Source organism: Muntiacus reevesi, chromosome 3 (assembly GCF_963930625.1).
Source record: "Muntiacus reevesi chromosome 3, mMunRee1.1, whole genome shotgun sequence".
Lineage (NCBI taxonomy): Eukaryota > Metazoa > Chordata > Mammalia > Artiodactyla > Cervidae > Muntiacus > Muntiacus reevesi.
The window spans coordinates 97,816,635-97,840,556 of NC_089251.1; the positions used below are offsets into that span (position 1 = coordinate 97,816,635).

At 48.2% G+C, this 23,922-nt stretch overlaps 1 protein-coding gene across 2 annotated transcripts in view; it reads right to left on the reverse strand.

Annotated features, from left to right (window-relative positions):
* Window positions 1–3,969: 3,969 nt before the first annotated feature.
* The window catches only part of CNGA3 (cyclic nucleotide gated channel subunit alpha 3), a 41,888-nt gene continuing 21,935 nt past the window's right edge, over window positions 3,970–23,922 (reverse strand). Inside the window, exons 3-9 of one of the 2 annotated variants that reach the window (XM_065929756.1) lie at window positions 22,803–22,916; window positions 20,377–20,514; window positions 17,126–17,179; window positions 14,184–14,249; window positions 12,795–12,902; window positions 11,526–11,632; window positions 3,970–9,952 (exon numbers count right to left, since the gene is read on the reverse strand). In XM_065929756.1, the coding sequence (XP_065785828.1) occupies window positions 8,562–9,952; window positions 11,526–11,632; window positions 12,795–12,902; window positions 14,184–14,249; window positions 17,126–17,179; window positions 20,377–20,514; window positions 22,803–22,916 (1,978 nt within the window). In that variant the 3' untranslated portion in view covers window positions 3,970–8,561. Of the gene's footprint in view, window positions 9,953–11,525; window positions 11,633–12,794; window positions 12,903–14,183; window positions 14,250–17,125; window positions 17,180–20,376; window positions 20,557–22,802; window positions 22,917–23,922 lie in introns of both variants that reach the window. The other variant, XM_065929755.1, reaches the window with a different exon arrangement.

The window sequence follows — 23,922 nt, forward strand, 5'->3', positions numbered from 1 at the left end:
GTATATATGCCAAACAGAAGTGAGTGCGTACATCCACGCCAAGAACATTCATAGCAATTGTTACTCATTGTGGACAAGAAGAGAAACAGCCCCAATCCCCACGAATACAAGAACGGATAAGTAAACCATGCTGTGTTCACTCAATGAAATAATAGACAGCAAGGAGAATGTGGACTACAGCCACACATACACCATGGATGAGTTTTGATAACTTTGTGTTGAACAAGGGAAGTCAGCTACAAAAAGCAAATACGATGTGATTCCATTTATTTGAAGTCTGAGAACAGGCAAAACTAGTCTCTGGTGACAGAAGTCAAATGGTTATTTCTCAGGGGGTTCTGCTGACTGGGAAGGGGCACACGGGGGCCTCCATGATGCTGGAGCTGTTCTATGTATGAGTTCATGTCCACATCTAACTGTGTATCAAGCTCTACATTTAAGATACTTCCCATGCGTGTCTTATCCACAACAAAACATTTGTCTGGAACTTCCAGGTCTCAACCCCATTTAACTCCTTCTAAAATGAATTCTTTCTAAATGGATAAAACAATCAGATATAAGAAATGAAGCCACAAAAATCCTAGAGGTGTACATGAGTGAATATTTCTGAATGAATATATTCTGAATGAAAAGACTTAACAATGACATAAAGGCCAAAACGGATAAGACACTGATAACTTCAACAACATAAAAATATAGAAATCTTTGTGAACAAAAACTAACTAGAGGTAAATTGTATCACATGTTGACAAAGGAACACCAATCTGTTTTCCTAATATCTTCTCAAATGAATATGAAAGAAATGAAAAGCAGATATATAGGAAGAATTATAAACAGGGGTTTTAAAAGAATCATAAATAACCAATTATTATATAAACGCTCCAGTTATATTTACAGTGAACTAAATCACGTTAAAATAAGGCAATTTCCCAACTATTAGTCTGACAGAGAACAAAAATAATGATAATACACAGCTACTCTGTAATACACTGTAATACACTGTAAAAAGATATAAACTTTTGGGAGAGCAACTTAACGTGCATCAAAATCTTTTTGAGAATTCCTACACTTTGACTCACTGATTCTACCTCCAGGAATTTACCCTAAGGAGATTAATCCCTTAACCACTCAGCACATATTTAGAGAACACCTATTATTATGCTTGGTCCTTTGCTGGATATACACTGGTAAGAGAAAAAAAAAGAAGACCAGATATCTATCAGAATGGAATTTAGTGTAGGAGGTAATGAGATGAAACCTCAATAGAAAAAGGAACAAAGAGAATAAAAAATCATTCACCAAATAAGAAATGAAAGTGGAAACATGGGTGATTAAAGAGTGACCTCGCTCACCACCGGGAAGGCTGGGAAAATCAGCTCTTTCAGGCAGGAGGTGGGCACACACTGAGAGGGCTGTTCTGAGGGCACTCAGGCAGAATGAATGAAAATGCTAGGTATGTGAGACTCTTGAATAAGAATGGCATATTTTCTTGGTTTCCGATAACAAGTCATGTGACTTAGTGTTTTCCTTTCTATTTTCTTTGGGTGCTCAGAGCCCTATTTGATCTTCAACCTTTAACCATTTAAATCTTAGGACACAAATTGTACAACCTAAATCTAAATATGTGGGACATCTGAGAAACCCAAATGGAGGGAAATTCTGCAAAATAATCGGCTTCTTCAAAAAACAGCGAAAGACCAAAGAAGAGTAAGGAGCCAGATGCTCCAGGTGAAAGGGTGCCACGGAGATGTGATGGTAAACACAGTTTGTGAGTCTGGATTAGATCCTGGGCCAGGAAAAAGTAGAGCTTCTTGGGACTCAGTGAAATGTGAAGACAGATCACAGATTAGATAAAATCTTTAAATCAGTGTTAAACTTCCTGCTTTTGATAATTGCACTATGGGTATGTAAGAAAATGTTCTTTTCCTTGTTCTTATAAAATACATACTGAAGTCTCAGTGAGGATGAGGGTGAGAACCACCAAGCTGCAGACTCCTCCAATGAGTGGGTCAAGGAAAAATTTTAAATCCAGGTAATGTCTTTCTTCTGTGCTATGATTATCCTAGTGAATCATTAAGAGACTGAGAGGCTCTCCTTAGTTCTGGTTTTTGTTGGGCTACATTTGACTTCATTTTTGTTAGCAGGCATGCTATCCTGCTAAGAAAAAAAATCCATGAATCCAAAATTGACCACAAAACGTATACTAAAAAATGTTTATTCTCTGATGGCAGGTAATTTATATTAGTGAATACAGTGCCAACACTTGGTGCTTTTTTCTCTGTCTCAATTGATCTGACACCAGGTGTGACATTTAAATTTTCTGAATCTTAGTTTCCAAATTTGCAGGATGGGGATTCTAATACGTGCCTCCAAGTGTTGAAGAGGAAAAAATGCAGAGCATCTGATATTGTACCAGACACCAAGCAGGTGTCTTCCACATGTCAGGGAGTATTACTACACATGTCTCCAAGTCTCTTCCTATTAGCTTAGCTGATTAGAGCCTGGGTCTGTGAAATACCAGTTCCATGCCTGCCCAAGGCAAATTGGTACTTTCTGGTCCTAAGCCAGCTCCCATTTCTGGATTCTGGGTCACTCATCAGCAAGTCATTGGATCATAGAAAAAGCAAGAGAATTTCAGAAAAATATCTACTTCTGCTTCATTGACTACGTTAAAGCCTCTGACTCTATGGATCACAACAAACTGGAAAATTCTTAAGGAGACAGGATTATCAGACCACCTTACCTGCCTCCTGAGAAATCTGTATGCAGGTCAAGAAGCAACAGTTAGAATCAGACATGGAACAGCAAACTGATTCCAAATTGGGAAAGGAGTACGTCAAGGCTGTATATTGTCACCCTGCTTATTTAACTTATATGCAGAGTACATCATGAGAAATGCCAGGCTGGATGAAGCACAAGCTGGAATCAAGATTCTGGGAGATATATCAATAAACTCAAATATGCAGATGACATCTCCATAATGGCAGAAAGCAAAGAGGCACTGAAGAGCCTCTTGATGAAGGTGAAAGAGGAGAGTGAAAAAGCTGGCTTAACACTCAACATTCAAAAAACTAACATCACGGCATCTGTTTCCATCATTTAATGGCAAATAGATGGGGAAACAATGGAAGACTTCATTTTCTTGGGCTTCAAAATTGCTGCAAATGGTAACTGAAACCATGAAAAAAGATGCCTGCTCCTTGGAAGAAAAGCTATGACAAACTTAGACAGCACATTAAAAAGCAGAGATATTACTTAGCTGACAAAGGTCTGTCTAGTCAAAGCTATGGTTTCTCCAGTAGTCATGTATGGATGTGAGAGCTGGAATATAAAAAAGGCTGAGCACCGCAGAATTGATGCTTTTGAATTGTGGTGCTGAAGAAGACTCTTGAGAGTCCCTTGGACTGCAAGGAGATTAAACCAATCCATCCTAAAAGGAAATCAGTCCTGCATATTCAATGGAAGGACTGATGCTGAAGCTGAAACTCCAATACTTTCGCCACCTGATACAAAGAGTCGACTCTTTGGAAAAGGCCCTGATGCTGGGAAAGATTGAAAGCAAGAGGAAAAGCGGACAACAGAGGATGAGATGGTTGGATGGCATCACTGACTCAATGGACATGAGTTTGAGCAAGCTCCAGGAAATAGTGAAGGACAGGAAAGTCTGGCATGCTGCAGTCCATGGGTTTGCAAAGAGTCGGACATGACAGAGGGACTGAACAGCAACATCAGCAATGCAAGATCCTCTTGCTGAGCCATCAGGGCCTGGGCCATCCTGTGTCTCACTTGCCATCACCATTCACAAAGAGCCACTCAGAGCCATAACCACTGATGCATGGGCTCCATTATAACAGGTTAGTACAAAACTTTTGTCAGATATTTTTATTATTTTTAAGCTTTTTTGGATGTACACCATTTTTAAAGTCACTATTGAATTTATTACAGTATTGTTTCTGTTTCACATTTTGGTTTATTGACCAAGTGGCAAGTGAGATCTTAGCACCTCGACCAAGGATTGAACCCACACCCCCTCATTGGAAGGAGAAGTCTCAGCCAGTGGACCACCAGGGAAGTCTCTGTTATTTTCAAAAACCATCAGTCTATGATAGAAACAACTCAGAATGGTGGTTGCCTCTGAGAGTGGAATGGAGATTGCCTGAGAAGGAGAGTGTGGAAATTTCTGGAGTGTTGGTAATGTTCTATATCTGTTGCAGGGTATACAATTATCAAAACTCAGAGGACATGGACTTATTGTGTACTTCATAGTACACATGTGCATTTTGCCTCAATAGGAAAAAAAAAAAAACCCTATAAGCACAAAACTCTGATGATACACATGTTGAAGTATTTGGGAGGAATAATGGCAGCTGCAATTTACTTTGAAATGTATTTTAAAGTTAGGCACATTAATGGATGGATAGAAGAATGGATAGATGGATAGTAATAAAATAAGTACAGTAAAATATAAATGGTAGAATCTAGCTGGTGGGGATATTGTTGTTTAACCACATAATTATTTCTATTTTGCCACATGTTTGGAAATGTTCAATATAGAATGTTGGGGGTGTGGGGAGGAATCAATACTCAGGACCCAGGACCTCAAAATGGACTGACAGTTAAAATACTGATTATTTTTAACATTGAAGCCATAATTCTCATTGGGTTGGATGAAGAAAACATAATTAAAACAATAATCAGTTCGCTTTCTTCTGTCTTGGCCACTGGCTGGTCTAGTGAATTGTAAGAACTTGGACAAATCCAGGTCAAAGATGAAGGTTCAATGTCCAAGTGTAGGTTCAAGGTCCATGTCCAGGTCCAGGACTCAGTCACACTGTTCTTCTTCTTCACTCCTCATCCTCAAACTCAAGGCCAGTTTCACATCCAGGCCCAGTCTTACTCTTCCCCTCAGTCTGACCCTCAGTCTGACGCTCGCTCCTGCTCCACACCTCAGCCTCACCGTTACCCTCATCTGGCCTCATCAGCTTCTGTGTATCACCCTGATACCCTCAGCCTCACTCTCAGTGTTATAACTGCCATCACCCTCACTTCAACCTTCTCCTGACCCTGACTGTCATTTCCACCATCATGTCAAATCCAAGATCCATGTCCAACATCTCTGTTAAGATCCGAGATGCAGATGCATCGTCCACGACCAAGGTCAGGTCTTGGTCCCTGCCTGAGGTCCGGATCCATGATACAGTTCCAAGGCATAGTTTAGGGCTGAGATTGCAGGATGTTTCCAGCTTTAAATTAAAAGGAGAGAGGCTCCCCACCCTCCCTCATGTAATAACTGTGGGCTACAAGGGTGTTCTTAGATTCTGGTATTTCAGTTATTTTCTTTTTTTTTAATTAAAATAATGCTGCAGTAAGCATTTGTGTATGTCTCTGGGTATACACATATGGAAGCTTTCCTGTAATACGGAGCCAGAAGTAGGGTTGCCACATCACAGGTATGAGTTGTCAACTTTACTAGGCAAAATCACTCCTTGAACTTCAGAGAAGCATTTTTCTCCTCCGTCTTATTCCTCACGGTTTTCATTTTGCATTTCCTTCCTTGGGGTATTTTCTGGGCCCCCAGACCCAGAAAAGGAGGCTGCCTTGGCTTCAATTTAACAGAACTCTGGCAGAAGGATTCTAGAGAGACCAGAGTTTGCTTAACAAAGTTACAATAGGTCTCTGGCCCTGCCTAACTTAGGGCGTTGGTAGCAGCAGATATTTGAGGGCTAGTGCTTCAGGGGGATGGAGCAGGCTTCTCTCGTATTGAACCAGTTGAGTTACCAATAATTTCAGATGGTCTTTATACTGGTTACTGCCAAAGAATCCTATGCCCAGCTCAGAGTGGTTCCTTGAGGCCTAGAAGCTTTGGGACTTTCCAAGTTTGCGGTATCGGAACATTTACCAGGCTGGGTTCCTCAGACCCAAAGCTCCAGCCCGCTCATCCAAGGTCTGGCCCGCTCCCCCCTCCCCAGGGTTCTGCCAGGGAGCCTGGAATCAGTCTGTACTTCGAGGGGTGCTCACCAGCGTTTTCTTCCTTTCTTGTCCCGGAGACTGTTTTTCTTGAGACCGACAGATACACACACACAAACACATACACACAAACACACCTCCATGAGTTTAGATTCCCATAGAAGTCACGAAGAGAAGCTGTCTCTTGGCGTGGACCCCCATTCTGGACCCGGTGCAGAGAGAGACTGCCTTCAGGGGCAGCGCACAGGCTCGGCTGGGATTCCACAAGCCCTTTCTTGGGTTCCAAGACAGTGAATGGAAGTCCTGAAAACAACCCGAGACTCAACTTCCCAGCAACTTAGGCAGCCAAGGGCTAACTAGATGAAACTGTATTCATTTATTCCTCTGGGACAATAATGTGACATTTTCTGCACCCCAGAGGTTGAAGGGCCATCCTCATTATACTGTGCAATTTTAAAGTTTATTCCCAGCAGCTCTGCCAGGTGGGAAACGTAGTTCCCATTTCTCGGGTGAGGAAAGCCAGATATAGTGCGGTCAAATAACCTGCCTGAGGGGCAGAGTCGTGACTTGAACAAGAGCAGTCCCAACCCCCTCACACCGAAGCCCATATTCGAACTTATTTCCCAAACTTCTTGGGCATAAGCATTGGACAAATCTGGGGAAATGCTCACCTGGCTTCCTGAACATCCATGCCTTCCCAGACTGCCCGACCACCTCCCCCATGGCGACCCGGGACAAACGATGCCAATAGGCTTAGCGTCCCGCCTGGGATGTTCGTTTTATATAACTGGATGCTCTGAGTTACTCACGCTGACAAATGTCGCAGCTTTGTTTGCCTTTCCTCGCCTGCTTTTTGTGCACATCCCTTCACATGGCGCCTGTCTGAAACCTGCTCACCAGTGCCCCTTCCTTTGGGGAAGCCAGGCTCACTGCCCGAGAAACATGCCCTGGGGCCTGTGGCCATGTGAGTTTTCCCTTATGACGAAACAGGAAGCAGGAGTCATTCAGTGTTTTTTAAATCCAGGTCTCTATTTTTCCTGTGTAAATATGAATGGAGGCAAAATTAATAGTTAAGGCTTTTAAAATGTGTGCATTTTGGTAACACGTTGCTAGTTACATTGTGCTGATGATAAGAGCTTAGATCACCTCTTTCTTTGACAGTTCTTTGAAATTTCTTTTAAAAAGTTAAAATGGCCAAATGATCCATAGTAGAAACCAGAACAGACCCATCTAAATCCAAAATGCATACTCGGAAAGGCAGCAGCTTCTGTATGAACTACCTCAGGGCCAGGTATGTAGCATGTGGATTATAACTCAGACCGCAGAGACTTCAAGGTTCCCCAAGGACACGGGGCATCTTGTCTGAGAAGAAAAGAGGACAGGAAGAAAGAGGAAGAGGCGGAAGAGAAGAGAAGGAAGGAAGGAAGGAAAAAGGGGAGACGAGTTCAGAGAGAGGAGCAGGAAAACCTGCATATATGGCTTCTCTGCATCAGGAGAGTGACTTGTCTTTGGGTAATTTACAATGTGTATGAAGCAGAGGATGGACCATTAAGGTAATAATTCACAGTCATAGAACCCAAATCTATAGATACCTTCTAAAATCTTAACGTAATATTATATACTGGATTAAACAAAAAGAGCCAGGTCGACACTCTGCACATTTTTGTCTAAGAGCTTTGCCTCAGGATATAATTCCAAGGGAGAGTGAGGCTTCCTGTTCCAGGGTGCAGGGACAGTTTGTGAAGACATGGCCTAAGGGCCTTGCCTCTTGAAAGTCCTAGTGGCCAGCTTGTTTGCCTTAGGACCCCATTCCGACCTCCAACTTGGGAAACTTTCCCCTCAACATGACTCTCCCCTCCAGGCCAGAACAGGCTGCCCCAGGGCCCTAACTCAGGGACTGGGACATAGGCTGTCTTTGAAGCCTGTTGGGGAGTTAGGAGATGTCCCTTTCCCTAATGGAGATGCTCTTTGCTGTGAAACAGATTCTGGTTTCACAGGAGTTGATGGCAGGCACCTGGATTTGCTTCTCAGACTTGAAATGGTCTCAGCTGGGATGACCTGGCTTCATTCTTTGTGCCTGTCACGGCATCAAAGAGCACACGAGGAGATACCCAAGTCAGAAATATGCCCAAGCTGTCTCGTGTATCCAATGTGAGTTACCATGTGTACTCTCAGCTTCTGTTACCTCTCCCTCATCCAGAAGTGGTGGAGTGAGGGGCAGGAGGGGCGGGTAAGGAAATAATCTTCCATTTACAAAAAAATGAAGTTCAGGAGTTTAAATATTCTCCATGGATTAAAAAAAAAAACAAAAAACTTCTGTGTTCACATTTTTCTATCTTGACCTGGAGACATCTCACACTTCACAAAATCCTGCCTCACGAAGAGTTTCTTATGGAGCTCACAGCAACCTGTCACTTAACTGGGACAGACAAAAACAGTCCCATTATCTAGATGAGGAAAATCAGGGCTCTCTCCCAAGGCCACGCAGCTCACAGAGGGTGGGGAAAGCTGGAATTCAATCCTGGCCGGGCCCCGTGCCATGCAGCCTCGTGCCGACCGTGACCCAGGAAGGCAGGAGACGGACACCTGTGTCTTCACTGCTGACTGGCCTCTGTTTGCAGAGCATCCCCGTCAGGCGGGAGGCCCATCTTCACCTGGCTTTCCAACTGGCTGAGCCGCTGTTTCACCTTCATCTGGGTGGCGTTGTACTCGGCCAGGAGCCGCGCGAACCTGGTCTGCAGGGCGTCCAGGGAGGCCTCGAGGTGCACCACCTTCTCTTCGATGTCCTTGGGGTCTGCCCCAGCCTTGGCCAGCTCTTCGTCAATCAGGTTGTCCTTCATGAGGATCTGCCGCCCCTTCTCCTCCAGTGCCTTCTTGGCCTCGGGATACTCGGTGAGTGCCTCCATCAGGTCGTCCTTGGAGAGGCAGAACAGGTCCGAGTAGCCGATGCTCCTGATGTTGGCCGTCCGGCGGTTCCCTGACTTGCTCCCCTTGATATTCAGGATGCTGATCTCCCCGAAGTAGCTCCCGTCGCTGAGGACCACGAACTGGGTGATGCCGTCCTCGGCCACCACGGCCAGCTTGCCCTCCTTGATGATGTACATCTCCCTCCCGATGTCCCCCTTCTTGCAGATGTAGTCCCCAGGGCTGAACACCGCCGGACGCAGCTTCAGCACCAGCTCCACCAGCAGCCCCGCCTCACAGTCCTGGAAGATTCGGACCTTCCTCAGGGTGTCCAGGTGCACATTGATGGCGATCTCGGCCTTCAGCTTGTCGGGGAGGCTCTTGAGCACCTCCTTCTCATCCACTGTCTTCTTATTGGCCCACAGGTAGTCAAACCAGCGGATGACCCGTGTCTCCAAGTCCTTGGTCACCTTGCGGAACTGCATGTACTGCTTGATGGAGTCGATCTTGGCCTGGAACTCAGCCCGTGAAGCGTTCATGTTTGAGATCATGGAGCCCACGTTGCCCACAATGGTGGCAAAAATCAGGACTCCCACCAGGAAGTCGATGACCACAAAGAGATACTCCTCGTCTTTTACGGGTGGTGGGGTCTCCCCAATGGTGGTCAGGGTCAAGGTGGACCAGTAGAGACTGTAAATGTATTTTCTGGAGAGGCGCCCATACTCTGGGTTTGAGATGTTCGGGTAGACCCAGGAGTCGGTCCCGAAACCAATGAACTTGGAAATGGCAAAGTAGATGCAGGCATTCCAGTGGATGATGATGAGGATGTACAAGACCAAGTTCCCAATCCTGAACATGTTGGGGTAGTTGGTCCTTGTCTCTGTGCGGTCAAAGAATTCGAAGAGTCGGGGCAACTTCAGTAGGCGGTTGAACCTCAGTTCTGGGTAGTTCATGCCCAGCTTAAAATAAGCCAGGTCTGTGGGGACCAGGGACAACATGTCCAGCTTGAAGTGCAAGGTCTTCGTGTAGTGCTTCCACAGCCGGTTGGCATCCGTGACCATCAGGCCTTGCTCCAGGAAGCCTGAGAAAGAAGACCGATCACGTGGGCATCAAAGAGGCTGCCTGTGTATGATCATGGCCCACAGAAAGATATTTTACCTTGTGACTGCACAAGATGTGGTATTATATATATATAATGGAAAAAATTTCCAAAAACCATACTCACTATTATTACAGGAAACGTGCTCTGGTATTTTCTATCAGATCATCTAATCTATCTTATTCAATTAAAAATACAGATCAGTTAGGTAAATTTGAATGTGGATTGGGTATTTGATAGTAGTGAAGAAAGATTATTAAATTTTAAGAGATAAATGGAAGTTATATTTTTAAAAATGGGTCCTTGTTAAAGATACATGCTAACATGGTTATTGTCTGAGGTTCACTTTAAGAAACCTCCATCCAAGAACAGAGTGTGGGAGGATAAATGAACCAAAATTAGCAAAGTGTTGATAGTAGTTGGAGCTGGATGAGGGTACATGGGGATTCATAATAGTGCTCTCTCAGTTTTGTATATGTTTGAAAATATTAACAATAAAAACTTTAAAAACACTGGTCCTGGCCTCGTAAAATGCCTTTGCCAGTTACTAACGGGGCACGACCTGTCTTTTAAAGCCTTGCGCATGGGACTTCCCTGGTGGTTAAGGCTTCACCTTCAACGCAGGCGATGTGGGCTCCACCCCTGGTCGGGGAGTTAGGATCCCACAGGCCGGTCACTCAGCGCTTCTGGGCCCTGGTTTCTCAAGCAGTGAGATGGAGACAATCCCACCCGCGCTTCTGGTCTCCTGCAGCAGTTCTCACGAGAAAACAAGACGTGCTTGGAACGCTTTGTGTGTTATAAAGCTGCCCAAGGTTGTGCTGTGATCTGGGTGTTTGTATCCACAACCACGGCACAGTTTTTAGCTTCAAAACCTTGTAAGTGACGAGCAGGGCCCCTGCCAGCTTATGTGATGTCTTTGTGCAAATCAGAAAGAGGATCCTCAAGGATGCACAGCTTGGAGACTGAGGCATGGGTGGGGCTTTAGGCCTGGCTCACGGCTAGAGGTGGCCTTGTTACTGACTGGGGTCCTTGGACTCTAACCAACAGAAACTGGTGAGAGACCAGACCAGGAATCCGAGCCAGGCTTTACCGGGACGCGCAGCAGCAGCCCTAGGCAGTGAAACGAGTAACAGTGTCCTTGCTCGCTCCCTAAGGGTGGGCTGCTTTCTTAAGTGGGGTGGGGGTGGGGGTGGATCTGTGGGTTGGGCTGGAGGTGTGGCTTAGGTGGTCTGCATATGGGGATAGTTATTTTTCGTTCCTTATAGATCCTTTGTATTCTGTTGCTGCACAAGCGCTCTGGCAGAGGGTCCCAGTTCCCAAGCTGTCTTAATCTGAAGGAAGTCACACCCTCCTAGGCCCTGTTTCAATCTTTGGTTCTCTGTATATTACACCTACTCTAAAAGCCATGGGTAACATGCCCTGGCTCTTCTGACTGTCCAAGAAGAGGAACCCCAAGGGCTACTGTTCTGGATCTCCCTGAACCTGCCCACAGGCCCCAGGCCCCCCCACTGCTGCATGCTGTGGGATCTACGACCCTGGGCCCTGGCCCACTCACCTGTCCGGGCTCGGACCAGCACATCCAGGCCATAGAGGACGTCTGCCGAGTAGTCCAGGAACAGCCAAAGCATCAGGTGCTCGGACTGAAGCTCATCGAAACAGGCCCTAAAAAAGTGCAAGAAGGGCAGTGTGGGGGAGGGCCGGGGTGGTCAGCAGCGCTGCGCTACAAACTGGGGCTCAGTTCATCCCAACAGCCCGGCCTGCTGGACTGTACCCCAGCACCTCACCCCGGCCTCGATGAGGGACCCGGGCTCTTAGAAGCTTTTCTGCCTCGAGGTCACAGAGCTCCTAAGAAGAGCTGAGACTGACCCCAAAGAGTGGGCCCTGTTGCCTCTTGACAGTAAGTGATATGATGGCCCCTTCCCCACACTGGAGGGAGGGCAGTTTTTCCAGGCCTCAGTGGTATAGTCAGATGAAGGGGCTGAGAACTTGCCCTTTCTGGGGCCAAATGCCAACAAAGATACTACAACTTCTAGAGATTAACAATGGAACAAGTCACATCTGCCCCCTACAAAACAGGAGCTCACCATGCACCCCAAACGGCTCAGAAAGCCCAAAGCCCCGCTCTGGTGTCTGCCTCCAGTGGGGGAGGTTGGTCCAGACTGGGATTGACATATACACACTATTATATATAAAATAACTAATAAGACAACTAATAAGGACCTATAGTATAGCTCAGGCAACTCTCTATATGACTTACATAGGAAAAGAAACTAAAAATCAGTAGATATATGTATGTACATAACAGGCTCACTTTGCTGAACACCTGAAACTAATACAACATTGTAAATATACTATATACCAATAAGAATTAATAGAAGACAAAAAAGAAAGCCCAAAGCCCACAGCCAGCGGAGAACACCGCCTGTTACCTACACCCCCGCCCTGCAGGTCAGCGCAGGAGTGACCCGGCCCTCCCACTTCCCCTCAGGAGAGCAATATCTCACTCTTGCAGCTTCCTCCTGCGACTCAATTAGGAAGGCTCCAGGGTGCCAGGACCTTTGCTTTGATCTCAAACACAGGTCCCCACCGGTGCTCCCTCTGTTAGCCCTTCCTTATGGACAGAGCCCTGGAGGAGGTCATGGCCACCCACTCCAGTAATCTTGCGTGGAGAATTCCACGGACAGATGAGTCTGCTGGACCACAGTCTGTGGGGTCGCAGGGAGTTGGATACTGAGCGACTGTGGGCAGAGAAGCTGAGGCACATGCAGCCGGAGGGTAGTGCCTGGGGACTCAGAGCTCTGTTCCAAGCTGCCCTCCCCGCTACCTGCACACGAGCAGACACCAGTTGTAGAAGACAGGCGCGGCGATGACGGTCAGCCAGTGGTAGTACATGTTGCTGGAGGGGTCCACCACAACGCCGTCCTTCTTCTTCCTGGAAACGCCCACACAAACAGCACAGTGTGTTGGAAGTCTGGAAGCTCTGGCGGGGTTTAGAGACCCGGTCTAGCTTCCAGACCCCAGGGCAGCTGTGGGCTGCAGCAGAAGAGATGACTTCCCAGAAAGGGTGCTGTCAATCTCAGCGGGGGTCATGTGGGTGTTCCTGTAGAGGGCATTCTCTGCCAGCCCTAGGAAGCCACGGTAACTCTAAAACCATGGTGATGACATTCCCACGTGCCCTGTGGTATCATCCAGGTCCTCCAGGGTGCCAGCGAGCAAGGTGGAACACCGTGATGTTGGAACCACTTCAGGGAAGCTTTGGGAAAATGCAGCTTCCCAGGCCCACCCAGACCCCTCCAGGGCTGGGGTCTGGAAATGTGCATTTGACCATCGCCCCAGGCAGTTCTGAGGCAGCTCCTCTCTGGACTGACCTTGGGATCCCGGGGCTCGCCTTCAGGAAGGTGCTCTATCTACCTCACTAACTGTATTTGTGCAGATGTCCTAAAGCCTCACTTCCCAGCACTGGGGTCCTGCCTCCCACCGAAAACCACCAGCCTGGGAATCACTGCAGTTATGTTAGCCCAAGACTGAGAGGAAGAAATAGCTTAGGGTGCTTTCTGCTTTCATTTTCAGGATTTTCGGAGGGTTAGAATTTATAGGTGGTACTGGAGATCTTTTCTTTGGGTCCTCCTGTCTCCTCCCCGACGCCAACTCCCCACCATGCCCACTGGGCCTGCGGAGCTGCTCCTGCGCCCCAGAGGACACCCTGGGTTGCCTTTCTGCTTTCACCTCAACCAAGCAAATGCAAGATCAGTTTCTCACTGACAGGGCTATGGGCATTCCCAACCACCAACACTCATCATCACTGGGTTTGAACTACAGTTTGTGGACATGGTATTTTCTAGTGCCCGGGAGAGGGGCTCCACATACCCCAAGCGTGAAGATGATGCCTGGTGGGCAAATAGAATGCCCCAGGAGAGGGCAGGCTCCCAGGGAAGCCCCCAACTGCTCACCTGGGGCTGCAGACCACCCCACCTACCTACAAGCCCCACTCTGAGGTCCCCGACTTTCCCTGCAGAATGAGACCCTCACATGAGCTCAGCAGGCCTGATCCCTGTCTGAGACCAAGTCATTTTCCATAGCCCTAAGCAGCTCCCTCTCCAGGGCTGACCCCGAGGCCCCACGGGTCAGCCTCTCCCTCCTCCCCGGAGAGGGACCAGGCGTGCTGTGACCCCAGAACTTCCCCTCTTTGGGGGCAGTTTCTCTTAGTACTTACTCCTCTTTCTTGGGGTTTTCCTTTTTCTCTTCCTTTTTCTCTTTCTCCTCCTTGTTCGCCTTCTCACTGGATGACACAGGGTGACACTTAGCAATTTTTGTATACCACGGGGAGCGGGCAGGCCACAGTGACCGAAGGAGGGGGTGTGGTGCAGGAAACTCATCTTTCCAGCACACTGGGGTGAAGCGAGGTTGCTCATTTCAATAATAATAATAATGTCAGGAAGTTGGTGCACAGAGAGCTCAGGTAACTTGCCCAAGGTCACAAAGCTCTCAGGTAGCTGAGCTGGGGTACAAATGCTCTTAACCAGTACATATCTTAAACATATTGCGTGTATGTGGTGCTAGCGGTAAAGAAACTGCCTGCCAATGCAGGATTTATAAGAGACGTGGGTTTGATCCCTGGTTTGGGAAGATCCCCTGGGGAGGGAAAAGGCAATCCACACCAATATTCTTGCCTGGGGAATCAGGGAGCCAGTCCATGGGGTCACAGTCAGACATGACTGAAGCGACTTAGCATGTCTGTCTGTATGTATGTATCTATTTATCTACTCATCTATATTCTCAATACATAGACTTAGAGAAAACTTGGAGGTATATTTGCTAATATGTGAAGAGGGGTTTCTCTGATAATGGGGTTTGATTGTTAACAGAGTATACTTTTGTGGGTGTGTGCTCATGGGTGCTTTTCTGTTTCCCAAGTTTTTGACAATGAGCATATTAATAAGTTGAGTAGAAACAAAAAGTTATAATTGGTAAATGAGAAGCACAAGGACAGTCACCCCATCCTCTGGTCTCTTGAATCCACTGGTCTTTGAGCAGCTGAAGTCTTAATGCCAAGGTACCAGCAGAGGGCGCTGCCCACAAGCTCATGGGGCACACAGCCCTGCTGGGAGTTTAATCACACCGGGCTCTGCCACCCTTGTTCAGGATTCGTGGCCTGGGTTACAAGCTTTGGCCTTTCCTCTGGCTGCCAACCTGCTGAGGCCTAGGGAAGACCCGGTGCCATCCAGCTGTGTCCCGGAATGCACCCAGCGCTGACCCAGGGGACCTGCACAGAGCAACGAATCGATGGTGGCTTTGAGAACAATTTGATCAGGAGAAAGAAATTTTCAGAACCCATGGACTAAGCGAAAATGCCATAAATGTGGAAGAGTGGGGGAAGGTGCCCATAAGAATTGCTTCTGCATCTCTGTGCCCAGGGGGCCCCATTTGGGAACAGTTCTCAGTTTTGTCCTTTGGTCCTTGGACCCATGGTATGAGCCCATCTGAAAAGATTTATCAGTGCCTGATGCAGCCAACAGCATCCGTCCCCATCCTTGCCCACATCCTAGCCCAGGTCAGAGAAGCCTGGAGACCCACCCACAGGACCTCTGCCCAGTCGGGTGTCCTGAGTCTTTACTCAACTGCAGGACTTTCAAGGGTGTTTCATGTTAGGTTTGCCTTGACATCAAGCACATTTCGAAACAGCTATCATTTTGCAGATTAAAACATTTCGTTTTTCTGACATTTGGGTCTCTGGATTTGATGTCCCACTTTATGTAAACAAAATGCAACTGAGGGCGAGGAATGGATTAGGAGTTTGAGATTAGGTCAACTCTTTGTGACCCCATAGGCTGCAGCCCACCAGGCTTCTCCATCCATGGAATTCTCCAGGCAAGAATGCTGAAGTGGGTTGCCATTCCCTTCTCCAGGGGATCTTCTCGACCCAGGGACTGAACCTGGATTTCTTGCATTGTAGGCATTACTACTGTCTGAGCCACCTGGGAAGCCCTTCTTTTTTTCACTTCAGGGAAGAAATGGATTAAGAGTTTGGGATTAACAGGTGCAAACTATTATATATATAGCATGGATAAAGAACAAGGTTCTACTGCATAGAACAGGAACCTATACTCAATATCCTGTGATAAACCACAATGGAAAGGAGTCTGAAAAAGAATATATAAATATATAAAACTGAATCACTCTGCGGTATACCAAAAATTAACACAACATTGTAAACTTATTTCAATTAAAAAAATAAATTTAAAAGACAGCAACAACAACAAAAAAACCCCAATCCAGTTAATGTTCATGGAGGGAAACAGAAACAAAAATTATATCAGAACAAAGGGAAATAACAAGAAAAAGCCTTGGCATAGCTCTCTGTCAACTGGAGGTCAAGAAATTGGCATTTCTTGATGATATGGTCCTCCTAGGCTCCAACTGAGACCCCCCCCCTTTCCCTACTATTCCCGTGGTGTTCCATAAAGGAGGGTTGGAGAACGGGGCACACATGCACATGTGTTCACACATATAAATGGTCACACACACATACACACTCCCAAGTAGCCCAAAGGCTTTTGGATGGCATTGCCAGAATCACTCATCAAACTTCTCTGCCAGCTCAGCATCAGGTGGTAGGAAGCAATCGCAGTGGGCCAGTGTTTCAAGAGGCTGTTCTCTGGAAATATTTAAATTTCCTCTTTCCACTGATTACATCCTGATCACGTCCTCCAAAGAGGCCCAAATTAGCCTTAAGACTAGAGCATTCCCCTGGCCCACAGGAGCTTGAGTATGTAGAATAAAAAGTACATTCTTATCATGAAGGAGAAGATCCACTGCTCAGTAAAGGGACCCCAGCTTTGCACCTTCAGATACATAGCAACAGAGGGTGCTGGCACTGAAAATGTTTACCCATCCAGCTCCTTCGCTTTATAAATAGAACAATGCAAGACACACAGAGAAAAGAGGACCTGCCCAAGGAAGTCACAGAGAATAGGTCCCTCCCCACGTGTGTCCACGGGGATGGGCTTCCAGTGCCAGGAGCAGGGTTCTAGCACGGTCTGGCGGGTGTGGCAGAAGCTGCGGGACTAAGGAGGGAGACACGACTGGGTGTCTGCAGGAGGCTGGGTGTCTGCAGGAGACTGCGGTGTGGGGAGGGGGAGAGGCAGAGGTACTCACTCCTTCTCTGAGTTGTTGCAGGTGTTGGTGTTGTTCCTGGCCAGGGGCCAGTCACTGCGGGGAGGGAAAGAGAATCTGAGCTCGGCCCACTTGCCGGGGACCCCTTGCCCTCAGGCAGTTATTCTGGGACTCCCATCCCCTGTCTCCTGGGCCTTTCTGCACAGTTTGAACACAGGGAGTTGTTATTGTTGGGGACAAACTTTTCGGGTGTGACCAGTTTGTGCTGGTGAACGCCTCAGAGTAGAGCAGAGGATGAACACGTGGGTAACGTGAGGATTCTGAATAAATGAGGGGTACCTCTTTGAGTCCCATCCAGCACCCCGGCCTCAATTCCTCTGACGTTTCAGCACGCGCCAGACAGTGCACCAGACGCTATGCAGGGCACAGAGATGGCCCAGCATGGTGCCCGCCTTGGGTGCTTCTGGGTGACCAGGCTGAGTGCCGTGGACCGAGGTGGACAGAGTTAGCGGCAGGGACGAGGTTCTCACAGGGCCCCTCCCTCAGACGCCCCATCACAGGCATTGCTTCCCATTCTTAGGGCAGAGAATAGACAGGGCAGAGCTACCCCAGGGCTCAGCCCATCCTCCCCAGCCCGGTCCCCAGCATTCGCCCTAAAACTTCAGGGCCCACTGCCCAGATCTATGTGAGAATCTTGTAGAAGGTGGTTTGCACCCAGCGATGTTTATTTGAAGCTGGACTGGGCAGTACTTGATGATGTTCTTTAGGAAAAAGCACGATCCTCGTGAGCTCAACTGCCAGTTCACATGTGTGACAGCTGGTTTAAGAAAGCCAGCCTGAATCACAGGGCTGGGGGGAGGCTTGCCTGTCTGTGGTCACTGCAGACCAGTCGCAGGACAGGAGGTCTGGGGGCCAAAACCAGTGGCTGAGACACTCCAGACTGACTCTCAAAGCACCTCTCCTCTGATGTCGAACATCTAGCCAGATACCTTTTTGGTATTTCTGCATGCCCTGCTCATGCGTCCCTCCTTCCATTCAGAATGTGGCTCTAATCGCTCTTTTCAGGATTAATTTAGATCATCTGAAAATCCCCTGAGGAATCAAAACTGTGCTATTACAAAGGAAAGTTTCGGTTTCTGGGGTGCAATGGTATGTGATTGCCACACCCCTGTGCCCCTAATCTCACTGGGCCAAACCCATAGGAGAACTAAGACCCATTTCTGCATGCATTTTGGTTTGCTAATGGGACTTGGCCTTGAAAATTCAAGGTCTTCTTCCACCAGGAAGCCTCCCTGGTTACTCTGCTCCCATCCTGCACCATCTCATTTACCCGCCCACCCTGAACCTTCCAGGGAGTTAACCATGCATTGGTGGCAAGTTGGGGCCTGGCCCCGATGCGGTCCTAGGTCAACCCTCCACTTATCTGGTCACACAGGGAAATGGACAGTCTAGAGTTCGTCTCCATGAATCTCAAGTTGTGGAGAAGACAGCTTGATCAGTTAAGCCAAGGAAGTCTTTGCTTGCCCAAAAGGAACTGAAGCAGTTTGTTGACTTGCTAACAGACCTCCTTCCCTCCCTACCCCTTCTCTGCTTCCTGCATCCCACCCCCTGCCAAACACCACCGTTGCCCTACCCCGCTTCTCTGTGTTCCCTTCTTCCTGACCCTCCATCCCTCCTGTCCCTCTGACCCAGCAGTGACCAGCACGCGCGCCTTGTGGTCCTAGAGCTCCCTCACAGGGATGCTCAGCTCTGGGAACCTGGAATGGCCCTGCACATGTCCAGTGCTCAGACCCTCCAGAGCACCCTTCTCACAGCCCAGGAGACCAAGGGTTTGTTGTCCAAACTCGTGTGAAACAGCAGCCCGAAAATGCTGCTCCACTGGACCTCTGCCTCTCAGCCAGCAACTCTCATGCCTTTCCTCGGCAGGGAAGACTAACACAGGCCTCCTAATGTCACTAGCAAGACATTTCTTTGAACTCTCATATTTTATCTTAAGCAAGCTTGTACATCTTGCGCATTTCACAATGTAATGCATAACCTATAATAAAAATATCCCTCCCCCCCCAAATCTGGAAATAAAACTGAAGCTCCGAGAAGATCCATCCTGTTTTCCCTAAAGCTTCAGAGCCTTCACTCCTCAGGGGCTTTCTCTGCCTGTTTGAGGTGCCACATCTGAGCCCTTCTGTTCCTTTGACGCAAAAACAGCATTTTCTCAATCAAATTACATAGGGACTGTCGGTTCTGCAGCAACCATGCTTCTTTTTCACCCTTCTTTTTATGTCTTTTAACTCTTGGCATGATCTAGAGAATTCAGAATAAAGATCTTGTTCAAGCCCCCCTTCCCCTTAAAGCAGGTTCTGAGCAAGTGTCCTCCTGTTTGTGAGGCTGAGAGGAGGTCTGCTTCCCCTGAAGGCTCACCTCTCCTGCTGCTGCAGGGTCCTAAAGAGACCTTCTGCTGTTGAGTGACAACTGATTCAACCCATGGTGGCTCAGTGGTCTCCCACTGACCAGAAGCTGGGTGCTTCTCAAGAGCACTAGAGGGGAGGGGGAGGGGAGACAGCAGCTCTGTGTGGGGAGGGGCAGCAGGCATATCAGTCTAGCCCCTGCAAATTTCTCTGCATGCCTGCACCCCACAGCACCAGCCACAGCTCCCCGCTGGGTAGGGGGCCAGGCAAGGTGTGCAGAGCCCTTGTTCTGCAGACCCTTCTCCTAATGAAAAGCAAACACTCTCCCCATCCCCCCCAGACCCACCTATTGTCCCCTCATTGTTCTCAACCTAACCTGGGGTTGGAAGGTTCCCCTTGAAAGTTCTAACCAACCTTCAGATCTTTCTTCCCAGAAGAATGCACCTATACCCATCCATAAAATTGTGGGTACCACATAGGTACTCCCCGAGGCTTGTGGTACAAGAGCCTCAGTTTTCTAGCAAGACAGGTCACAGTGCAGTATGGGATGAGGGTCCTTTGATGGAGAGATTGGTGAGGCCATCGTCCTGGAGGTGTGATTCTGAAAGCACCATCACCAGGGGGTGCTGGGGGGCTCTGCGGAGGGCAGGGTCAGAGCTCAGTTGAGGCTGGGGCCTCAGGTTAAAGGGTTTCATCTCCTGCAGGGCTTCTTGAAGTCTGACAGAGACGCTTAGAGCATGCAGTGTAGGGCATATCAGAACAGACCCTTTCTTAGGGACTACCTGGGCACCAATGTTCCAGGCCATATGCTGGGCGAATCCACACTGGACCAAATGAGCAGCAAGTGCTTCCAGTCCCATCTGGTACAGGTGGCCCCGTCTCCCTTACCTTCTCCCTCTGTCTGGAGGCTCCTGACTGCCCACGTTGAACTGGACATGGCTTTCTCGGCTAGACACCTCTTTGAGCTCGGCTCCGTGGAAACGCTCCAGGAAAGAGTTGGGCCTCTGGTCCTCCTGGTGTAAGTGCCTGGGGGTCCAGGCACGGAGCAAGATGATGAGGCGTGACAACCTGGAAGGACAGATGGGTAGCCAGGGCGGAGTGGAAGGACGCGGAAGCCCCCTCCCAGAGGGTGAGGGCAGGGGAAGTGATCCCGGCAGGCGGCAGGCTCAGGTTTGACCCCACCCTTGCCCCCGTTCCCCAGAACTGCTTCTTCCTCCCTTCTCTGCCACCTGGGATGGAGCTTCCTCCAGAAGGGACACTATTTTCATTGTGGCTTTGTCACTTTAACGCCTAGACTCCATCAAAGGCATGATCCTTCCAGTGGGGCCTTAGCAAGTTTTTTGGCTCATTTTTCCTTTTGCCCCATGTAGAGCTCTTTGTTATGACTGGTAAGTAGAGGAACAGTAAAAAATACAATTTCCAAATAGGAATAAAATTCAGAACAAGTTTAATGGAGCAAGCACCCAGATACAACCTAGGTTCTTTCCCCAACCCTTGTCCTATGAATTGCTTTTCATACAAACTCTTATTTTCTCTCCTGGCCTGTGGAGAAGTCCCTTTGCAATGTGCACTGACCTCTGTCTTGGAGCAGACCTGGTCCAGGCCTCAAGCACCTGAACCCAGGCCGCCCACATGCCTAGAGCTCATCTCAGCTCCAGCTTTCCTGTAAAACCTTCCCTCAGCCCCACCTCCTGAGTCTCAGCAGTGGCGGGGGGCATTTGGAGGACGTGTGGGGCGGGGGGGGGAGTTTGGGCCGAGACTCAACTCTGTCTCTTGGTGTGTGACTTCCCTGACTTAGCACCCACGGTACCCCAAATCTGTTCTGAGCAACCTGGTATGGAGTCATGAATTGTCACATACCCTGATCCCCATCACACACTTGTGACCATAGCCTAAAAATAGATGCAGCAAAGGAATATCCCACAAACAGAACAGAGCGGCCTATAGCTGCTGCTGCAGATGAATGTCAAGGTGCCTGCCCGGCCCAACCTCTCTGCTCCGACACTCCGCCCACTCAGGTCTTCCTTCTGCTGAGGGGTGGAACAGAGGTCATGCTCCCTGGGGCTCCAGCCTTGGACAACAGGCTCAGGGATGGGCAACGGATGACTGACCCACAGAGACTCAGTCACTCAAGCCTCTGAACTAAAAACCACTTCAAGATGGGGTTGGGTGTTACAACTCAGGATCGTATGGTGCAGGCCGTTTTCAGCCTGTACCCACTGAGGTGAGGGCAGAGAAAGCCAGAAGTGGAAGAGGCAGGCAGCACACGCACCATGAAATGCTGCTAGAGAAACGAGACAGGGAAGGTGGCTGCCTCCCCAGACCCCTCATCAGCCCCACCGTCTCCATTTCCACGAGGTGGCCTGGATCTTAGGTTATACCAGCCTTGCTCTAGCCTTGCCCTTTCCATTTGAGCTGGTTGAAGGTGTTCCCTTCATTATAATCAGCAGGCTTCAAGAGAGCATTTTATTAATAAGATGAAAAAAAACCACTGCAAATCACTTAAGTGCCCAGCTACAAGGAGCTAGTGAAATAAATAATCCTCCACCATGACAAACATGAAGAATAACTAGATAAATTAATTTTTTTGAAATATTCTTAAGCAGAAACTGTAGAAAACACTACTGTATGAAACTCTGGCTTTGGATGAAAAAAAAAACTCAGTGGAAGGAAATCATGAGCCCAACATTTGCTGACTGTCCAGTGTGGGCTCTGTTGTAGCCCTCATGTTACTAGATGCATCTTCAGACAAGATCTGAAAGGTGAAATGACGTCCTCCAGGTGGTACAGCTATTGAAGCTGGAGAACAGATGTCATCAGAATGGAGACAGAGCTCAGAGCCGAGTTAATCTTTCAAATGCTTTTGCAAGGATGTGAGCTATGAAGTCTAGACACTTAGGACTGAGGACCTGCCAGGGGCTATTTCAGACAGAGCCGCCATTGCCATCTGCCTGCCATCGCGGTCCACCCTATAGTCTCCCCTGGCTGGCTGGTCTCTTTTCTGAATTCTTTTCTGAAACTTCTCTGGTTGGTGTTTTTTTTTTCTGAATTATTTCAGAATTGAATAAGTACCTCGATATCACTTTTTATGAAAGCAATTTCAGAGAAAGGCAGTTTTTCTTAGATTTTTCTGAGCTCAGAACACCTGACCCAAGAGGAAATTACTCCCTGATAGATTTCTGACTCTGCCTCTGCTGCCCCTTTCTTCTCCAAATCTGCAACCCCACCCTCATCCACCATTTCCTCCTAAGACTTATCTTCTTTCTGCCTCTGTCTCACCTTTCCCAAGCTGAGGGCCAAGACCGGTCAGTTACCTGGTGGGACCCTGGCTGGTGAAGGAGCTTTGCCTGGATTCAGCCAGTCCTCTAGTCTCCATGGCAATGCCTTCCTGCAGTTCTGACGATGTCTCCTCGCATGGCAAGTGGGTCCTAGGAAATCAAATATGCAGCAAGCGAAATTGATTTCCAGCTCATCCACCTCTTGGACATGTTGAGGACTGAGATGGCCAGATGCTCTGCTTAAAGAGGAATGCTGCTGTCAGATACCCTCACCCCAGGGCTCTACACTTCAGTTTACGCTCCAGCAAATCCTGACTTTTAGGATAATGTGACCTTTCCTTTATGGCAAGGAGGCCACTGCCCATAGTCTAGGTGAAAGGGGCAAGTCAGCAGTAAATGGTCCTTATTGGAGCACCGAGGGCAGGGCGTTGGGGTGGGGGAGGTACCATGCCTGCCTCTGGAGCCAGAGCAGTTGTTTCCACATGAGGATTCCAGAACAAGGATTTTCGTTCACACACATCTCTGCATGCTGAAACCCTATCTTCTAAAGCCAGATCAAGGGCCACCTCCTTCAAGAGGTCTTCCCTTGCCCTCTGTCCCTGTGTGTATGTGCTGCAGGAAACCACTGGTTAAGAGGAGGGTCCTGAAATATTGTAATGAATTGGCTTCATATTTGTATAGTGCTTTCAATGAAAGTCCACTTCTGCTGTGCCCTTTTGCCAAGGTAGGGGCGGAGGACCTTCTCTTGTGCAATTCAGGGCAAAAAGTCTGAGCATTAGCGGAGTCTGGTGTTTGTTGAATTTCCTGGAATAAGATCTCTCTGTTGGGGCCTGTTTTCCTTTCTTTCCCTTTAAAACTTCCTGGGGCTGAAGTCTGATCAGCCTGATTAAGAGCCATCCAGGCAGTGGCCGCTAAGGATTTGCACTTCATCCTTCGAGTCTTAAAGAGCCCAAGCAAGACAAATTTATTCGATCACATGACCTATTCCAAGCTAATCAGCCTTCTTAACAAGGTGGCAGCACCGCTGAAGAAGTAAGCAAGAGTTACTGTCAGGGTACAAGCTCTGGGTCTCCCCAGTGAGTGATCAGAGGTCGGAATCCCACAGTCCAGCTGCCAAGCTGCTGCCTCTTCCTTTCTGCAACAGCCCTGCTGTCTC